Source organism: Corvus cornix, chromosome 15 (assembly GCF_000738735.6).
Source record: "Corvus cornix cornix isolate S_Up_H32 chromosome 15, ASM73873v5, whole genome shotgun sequence".
In the NCBI taxonomy this organism is placed as follows: domain Eukaryota; kingdom Metazoa; phylum Chordata; class Aves; order Passeriformes; family Corvidae; genus Corvus; species Corvus cornix.
In genome coordinates, this window is record NC_046345.1 from 4,307,936 (window position 1) to 4,315,664 (window position 7,729).

Below are 7,729 nucleotides of genomic sequence, written 5' to 3' on the forward strand. Positions count from 1 at the left end.
CAACACTTCACAAGCCCTGGATAAGGATTTTCTGCAGGAGCTCTTCATGCTCCACAGAGCATCTCAGAGTGGCAGAGAGTGGGAATTACCAACTCCAAATTGCCTGCACAGGCCTTAATTCCATAGGAAAAATGGACCCACCTCTGAAAGCCAGAGCCCAGCACTAATTCCAGTGGCTGCAGCCAGGATTTGGTTCCCATTCTCACTCAGAACTTACCATTCCTTGATGCCTCAAGATCTCTTGGTGACTGGACAGAATTCCCTCATTTCAGCAGGATTCGCTGTGGGCATGGGGGGTGATGGCTTTCAGGAAGTCAGGATGGGATCCCTAGGGATAATTATTGAGGAAAATGCACTCTCAGAGTGACAGCCTTCCAGTGGAAATGGGACAACCCAGTTCTCCCCCACAAGGGCATTTTTTGCTGCCTGGTTTTTGTACAAAGGACCTGAGGAAGGAAAAATCTTGTGCTTCCTCCTGCAAGAACAGCCTCCCCTAAGAGCAGAGGAGTATCAAGCAGAGAGGAATCACAGTGACTCAAACACTCATCCAGCCACGCTGCACTCCCTGTCCTCACACCTCAGCACTCCCCTTCTTCATGTCAGGCTCATTAGTGCTTTATTTCAATTAAAACCCAAGCAAACCAGAGCTCATTGACAGAAAGTGTCACCTGTAGAGTATCAGCTTTAAATGGTCACAGCTTGTGGCTCACAGTGTTTATAAACTGCTGCCTCCAGCCTGTGGAGGATTTTCATCTTCTTGGAACATTGCTTAGATTAAGATCAGCTGAGAACAAACTTCCTCCCGAGCAAAACAAGGGTAGCAATGACCAAAACCAGGGATCAGCAGGACCAGAGCAACATTTCCTGGTGTAAAAAACCTTCTTGCCTTTGAGATCAGTGGTCACAAGCTTTAGCAGCAAAGTTACCAAACCTCTCCTGTCCGTTTGCTCCTCCAGTCCCTTGGCTCACCACAGGGGAATCCACATTTCCAGCAGGAACTAAAGCTTCACTTTTCAAAGGCCCTGACTGATGAACATTTCCCTGCTTGACCCCGGGCAGGACTTTCCTGAAGGTGAGGTTGACCCTGGGGGCCAGCACCCTCCTGCGTGGGGGCAGGCTGTGGTACCAGTGCAGGTTGGTGGGGTGCTTCATGAGGAGCAGGCTGCCGTGGGCCAGCTGCAGGGTGATCCTCCCTGTGCCCGCCATTCCTCCCTTCCCGCGGTGATCCCGGTGCCGGAACACGAAATCCCGGCAGGCTCCGAAGGACACGGAGGCGATGGGGCTGCGGGGAACCAGCTCCTTCTCGTCATCCCGGTGCTCCCCGATGTGGTCCAGGCCGTCTTTGTACCTGTGCACACAACTCTGTTAATTACTACCGTTAATTACTTACCAATAATAGAATATAATGAGTTATTTACTAATTAAATGAAATCAACTCCTCAGCAATTGGCCAAATGCTGCAGAAGCTTTTGTTTTGTTTCGGTTGGAGGATAAGGTGCTTGGTGCAACTGGAAAGGGGCTGTACCTGTTGATGAGGACAAAGTTAAAGGTGTGCCCTGTTTCCGAGGTGACGCGCTCCCTGATCCGGGTCAGCACTGGGATCCATGGCTTAGGGTGGAATGTGACCCCTGAGTAAGTGTAGGACAAGCCAGGGTCTCCGTAGGTGACCTTCTTCCTGGGAATCTTGTGCCACGTGCCAAATATGTGCAGCTTTGTCAAGTCATCTGTTTAAACAGGACAGGGGAAGGATCAAACCTGGCTCTCTATTGTCTCTGCACAGCCCAACATTCTCCTGGATCTGCAGCTTCTGGGAATCTCCAGACAACAGGAATGGGGGTGCTCATGTCAACCCAAAAGCTGGCATCCCCACTGCCGGTGTTTCTGTCCCAGCAAAGCTGGACACTGCCTTGTTATCCCCCTCGAATGGGGTGAACAGGACCAGCACCCCCACCACATTCCTCATTTCTGCATCTCCAACAAATTCCAGTCACCACTCCGGGATTATCTCTTGACAAACACTTCCAGCTGAGCAAAACCAACCCTGCAGGGCCAGACCTGTGTTCTTGGCTTCTCAGTGCAACATTATGCAAACAGCAGGTGGCTGCAGAAACCTCCCGGTGCCTGGCCCAGTTGTGCCCGGGCCCTGGGAATTGCTTGGGACTCACCTGGGTGGGCTGGGCAGGGAAATGCTTCACTGGGAAGGGGTAAGGGGGATATGGAGGGGAATAGAGCTGGACACAGAAAGGTTGAGGTTGGAAGGGACCAGAGGGGGTCATCCAGGCCACCCCTCCTGCCCAAGCCCAGTCTCCAAGAGCATTGTCCAGGCCCTTTGGGAGGCCTCCGGAGCCTCCCTGGACAGCCCGTGCTCCGGCACCCTCACAGGGCAGGAATATACCTTCGAAATACTCCACCTCCTTCTCCAGCTCCTGGAAGATCTCGTCCGCCTCGGCCTTGCCGAAAAGGATGCGGTAATCACAGCTGAGCCCCTCGGCGCGGATCTCCCGCGGGAGAGGCCGCCCCGGGCCGGGCTCCTCCACCCGCGGCCTCTTCCCGCCGCCGCCGCCATCCCCCGCCTGCCCGCGGGGCAGTTTCACCACGAATCCGTCCATGGCGGACCCGGGACCGGCAGCGATGCCCGAAGGAGGGACGGGGGCAGCGGAGAGCGCGATCCCGCGGGAAACGGGAGCGCGCACGGGGCATAGCCGCGCGCAAAGCCACGCCCCCTCCCCGGCTGGCCACGCCCCCGGCGCACGCGCGCGGGTTTGGCGCCAAATCCGAGTCCCAACCCCACCTCCGCGCCTGTTCCGTGCCGCTGCCGCCCCTCACTCACCCCGGTCTCCCTCGCTGTCTGCTCCGCTCCGCCGCAGCCATGATCGGGCAGAAGACGCTGCACTCCTTCTTCAGCCCCGTGCCGGCCAAGAAGCGCGGCCGCTCCCCGGAGCCGGGCGGCGATTCTGAGGTGGGGAGCGGGGGCCTGAGGGAGCCCGCGGCCTGGGAGGAGAGGGGTCTGGTGGCGGCGCGTGCGTGTCTGGCTCTCTCTGTGTGGGAGGGGGCCTGGGCGTCCTGGCGGCCTTTTCTGAGGGGAATTGGTGGGGTGGGGGGGAAGGGGGGCACCATTTCCAAATTCCCGCTCGGCTCCACGCGTGGCTGAGCTGTCAATCGAGCGGCCACGCTCCGCTGCCGCCCAATGGGCGCTGAGACCTTCCGTGGCGTCACAGTTGCTAGGTAGAAACCTCCCCTCCATCCGCGGCGAGCCAATAGGGAGCAGCAGGCTTTCTCCAGCTGACCAATAGCGAGCGAGCATTTGTGCTCCCGCCTGTGGGCGGGGCCCGCGCGGCGCGGCGGCCAATGGGGGCGCGCTGGGTGTTTTGCCGCGCAGCCGGCGCGTGCGGCGCGGCCGCCCCTCGGGCGGGGCCTGGCCCGCCATGGCCGTGCTGCTCCGGGGCCTCGGGCTGCGCCCGCTGCGCTTTCGCACCGCCCGCAGCCTCCTCCCTGCCCGCTGCTTCCAGGTGAACGCCGCCAAGAAGGCGAAGGAGGCCGGGGATGAGGCGAGCCAGGCGCTGAGCGCGGAGCAGCAGGAGCGCATCCGCAAGAACAAGGAGGCGGCGCGGCAGCTGCTGGCGCAGCGGAACGTGCCCCCGGGCTTCGGCGAGAGCTGGCGGCGGCAGCTGGCCGGGGAGTTCTCCAAGCCCTACTTCGTGGAGGTGAGCAGCATTCCCCGATCCCCCCTGCCCACACGAGCGGCCGCTGAGCCCCCGCTGAGCCCCCGCTGCCCCCGCAGCTCATGGCGTTCGTGGCCGAGGAGAGGAAGCGCTACACGGTGTATCCGCCCCCCGAGCAGGTCTTCACCTGGACGCAGATGTGCGACATCTGGGATGTGAGTAGAGCCGCAGTGGGGGTCTCTTAGCTGCTCCGGGGAGTTTAAAACCCTGAAGGTGCAGGGTGGGTGCACAGACACGTTCCTTCAGCGTTTGGTCCCTTAAGCTTGGATCCCATGGGATGAGGATGCTGGTTTTTTGCTCACCTAACTCATAAATGCAGCCTTACCTTTCATGTCTGATACCAAACCGTGCTTTTATTGTTTTACTACCCTCACAAGCCAGAGAACTTCCTCTGATCCTTTTGATCTTTTTTTCTGGTGTTACCAGCTTAACCTAGTTCATAGCTTTATGATCTTGAACATCTGTTGTTTTTTAATTGATCAGTAACAGACTCCAGTTAAAGCAAAAAAAGACAGCATAAGGTAATGTCATTGCCAATAAAACATCTCAAAAATATCACAGCAAGTGTGGCATAAAGCTGTAATGGGATGAAACCTGCTTGGAAAATAACAAGGTGGTTTTTTGTGGCTGTGAAAATGTTGGTGTTCTGCACTCAAATTATATTAGTTGTACTCATAATTTTGACAGCAAAGCTGTAGGGATGTTAGTGTTAGGTGGGCTCTGTGCTCTTTCTCAGTGAGATATCTGGGATTTAACTTCAGTTTCTTGGAGGAGTTGGGTTGGGTTTGTGGTTTTTTTGGTCTCTGTTTTAGGATAAAGCTCATTTATAATCCTTTTATTCCCCCACTCTCTGGGGAATAATATCGATTCCAGCTCAGTGCTAACCAAGGTCTGCTTTCAGGTAAAGGTTGTCATTTTGGGACAAGATCCATACCATGGACCTAAGCAAGCTCATGGGCTGTGTTTCAGTGTCCAGAAGCCTGTTCCACCTCCCCCCAGGTAGGAAAATTTGCAAAATCCCTTTTGTTCCTTATTTGTTTGCAGTTCTGTGTTGCTCAGGGCTGGGAGCCAGAAAATTGATGTGAAGTGGTTTGCAACTACTTAAATTTGAGTTCTGTATTGCCTGGAAAAAAAACATCACTGCACGACATGGATAATTCTGTGTAGTTTTGGTGATATTCTGGATGTAAATTTTCATTTCCAGTCTCATTAAAGCTTCCAAACAGACACGCACAGGCTTTGCTGCTCTGCCTCTACAAATGGCTTTATTATCTTAAATAATAAGATTAAAATCAGTGCTTTTCTTGCCTGGTTAGAGCAATAAGTGCTCCTTGCTCTTGGCATATTAAAAATCTTCTGCTGGCTTGGTTTAAATTTTCCAGCTTGGAAAATATTTACAAGGAGCTCTCTGAGGACATTGAGGACTTCACCCACCCTGGCCATGGGGACCTGACGGGCTGGGCCAAGCAAGGTGAGCTCAGACACACTCAGTGATGTGCCCCCTGTGGAGCAGAAAAGAATCTTACCTAAAAAAACAGCCCTGTGATTGGAAATAATCCACCTGTAGGAGAGAAAATCACTTCTCAGTGAAATGAAAATCTTGAAATGAAAATCTGCTTCATCAACAGGAAAAAAAAGCAGTTTGAATCCCAAAATCCCAGAATGGTTTGGGTTGGAAAGGAGCTTAAAGCTCATCCAAGGACCACCTTCCACTATCCCAGGTTGCTCAGAGCTCCATCCAGCCTGGCCTTGGGCATTCCAGGGATGGGTTAACCCTTGTTTCACCCTCTGGATGTGGTTTGTTTGCCAGGAGTGCTCCTGCTCAACGCGGTGCTCACGGTTCGGGCTCACCAGGCCACGTCCCACAAGGAGAGGGGCTGGGAGCAGTTCACGGATGTCGTGGTGTCCTGGCTCAACAAGAACCTGCACGGGGTGGTCTTCATGCTGTGGGGAGCCTATGCCCAGAGGAAAGGCAGCTCCATCGACAGGGTACACCTCCTTTTCCTCAGCCCTTCCCTCTCCCTGATTTTCCCTCAGTTTGGTGGACACTAGAGGGCACTTCCCTTACGGAATTGGGAATTTTTCCTGAGTTCTGCTTCTGCTGCAGCTTAGCCTTTGACAGAGTTAAGCAAGAAAAGTGGAGCAAGTGTAAGCCCTGTCTCACAAGGACAGAGCTGTTTTTCCTAGGAAAAGGCTCATGAATCAATGTGAAATGTGCTGGTGGGATGACAGCAGTTGGGAAATGACGGGGTATTTATGTCTTTGCTTAGTGGGACAGAAGTCTTGGTCCTTAGGGCTGGTTCTTCGGGGCTCAGGCTGGTGCAAGAGGAGGAACAGGGGTAAATCACACCTGCCCTGGAGCAGGAACAGCCAAAACCCTGCAAATCTCACAAGTGGTTTCCTCTGCTGTTCCCAGAAGCGTCACCACGTCCTGCAGACGGTTCATCCCTCGCCCCTCTCTGTCAACAGAGGGTTTTTCGGCTGCCGGCACTTCTCCAAGACAAATGAATTCCTCAAGAAATCTGGGAAGAAGCCCATCGACTGGAAAGCACTCTGAGCTGGGGCTGAGGCTGGGGAGCAGCCCCTGGGTCAGGGGTTGGGGCATTCCTGAGAAACTCCTGCTGACCTGAGAATTGCTCTTTGGGTGTTACCAATGAACAAGTGACTGAACTTGCAGAGATGGTTCTGTTTCTGTTTTAAATGTTTATTTTTCAAGAGCGTGTTGGAGTGTTTCATGGACAGCTCTGCTGCTGGAACAGATCTTAGCCTGGTTTGAAGCAAAACCCCAAACACCAGAGTTCTGTATTAATTTGTGGTCATTGTTGCAATGGGAATAGATTTTCAGACTCTGGTGAAGGGATGTCAGTTCTTACTGAGCTGCTCAGCTTTTGTACATGCCCTGCTGCCTCCTTCCCATAGGTTTCCTGTTTAGGGGGAGTGGAGCTGACTCCATGGGAGGAAAAGGCTTTTGGTTTTAGCTTTTTGCTACAGATTTATTACAAAAATGGCTTCTCGAGGCTGTAAAGAAAATACATGGTCAGTAGTGTTGCTTGGTGTGTCCATGATCTCAAGATTTTGGGATAAATGCTCCCAGCAGTCAAGGGGAGGCTGTGACCAAGACCCTTGGTCATGCTTTTGGATTTTTTGTTGGCATTTAGAGAGGAAAATCAAAAAGTTTTAGGTTCTTCCTGGGTGTGTAATCACCTGGATTACCGGTGAGCTGTGCTGACCATGGACCTGGGGGTACTTGCTGATGGCGGCAGCGAAGGTTTGTTCATCAGCATCTCCCAATTTCATGGACTGATAGCTGCAAATTACTTCAGATCTTTTTAAGATCTTGAAAGAGGGAACTGTGCTTTGCCACCTTGGGAGCAAATTAAAGTTTCCACCTCCTGTTGGCAATAACTGTTAGGACTTCCAAGAGGAAGAGGTTTTGGACTTCATACTCCTGGGTTTCCAGCCCATCTTTGACTTTGTAATTCCTTTAGTGGCAGTGAAGTGCCCTGTTTTTTTTGGAAATTACACCAGTTTTTATAGAACATCCTTGTAACCCTTCCTCTGTGTTCTTTCTGAGGTAACACTATCACCAGTGACGTTTACACTGTCTGTGCCCTTGCTGTATATGCTGTTTGCTTTTGGTTTTCTTTTTCCCAGTGTCGTTTTTTTTAAATAAAAATTACTTTGTTTACGTGCTCTTGGTGCTTTAACAGAGGGAGGGAGGGGGGCAGGCTCTACTTCTTCAGTGGGTGGAAGTGGGAGTCCCTGTTCCCCTCAGGGAGCCAAACCCAGGAGCGTGTCCTTGTCCTTGTCCCCGTGACCAGGCACAGCGCCAGGGCACCTTTGTCCCCCAAGGATCGGGTGTCTCCCTCGCTCTTTCCACCCTCATCTCCAGCAGAAGTTTTCCAGACACGTTAGCAGGGAAATATTTATGCTTGACGTGACCGTCACGTGCGAAACCCAACTGCAACACCCGAGGGGGGGCCCGTGCTTCCCTCGGGGGCGGCCCT

General features: G+C 53.3%; 2 protein-coding genes across 2 annotated transcripts; one reads left to right on the forward strand and one right to left on the reverse strand.

The window, feature by feature from the left end:
* Window positions 1–599: 599 nt before the first annotated feature.
* On the reverse strand, window positions 600–2,712 carry ALKBH2 (alkB homolog 2, alpha-ketoglutarate dependent dioxygenase). The gene is made up of 3 exons (XM_039560880.1): window positions 2,396–2,712; window positions 1,526–1,724; window positions 600–1,348 (listed from the first exon to the last, which is right to left on the reverse strand). The coding sequence occupies exons 1-3, from the start codon at window positions 2,607–2,609 to the stop codon at window positions 895–897; spliced, it is 867 nt and encodes a 288-aa protein (XP_039416814.1). The 5' UTR covers window positions 2,610–2,712; the 3' UTR covers window positions 600–894.
* A 62-nt stretch (window positions 2,713–2,774) lies between these two features.
* Window positions 2,775–7,410, forward strand: UNG (uracil DNA glycosylase). The gene is made up of 7 exons (XM_039560879.1): window positions 2,775–2,959; window positions 3,510–3,704; window positions 3,782–3,877; window positions 4,624–4,721; window positions 5,105–5,193; window positions 5,533–5,711; window positions 6,139–7,410. The coding sequence occupies exons 1-7, from the start codon at window positions 2,870–2,872 to the stop codon at window positions 6,277–6,279; spliced, it is 888 nt and encodes a 295-aa protein (XP_039416813.1). The 5' UTR covers window positions 2,775–2,869; the 3' UTR covers window positions 6,280–7,410.
* Window positions 7,411–7,729: the final 319 nt, after the last annotated feature.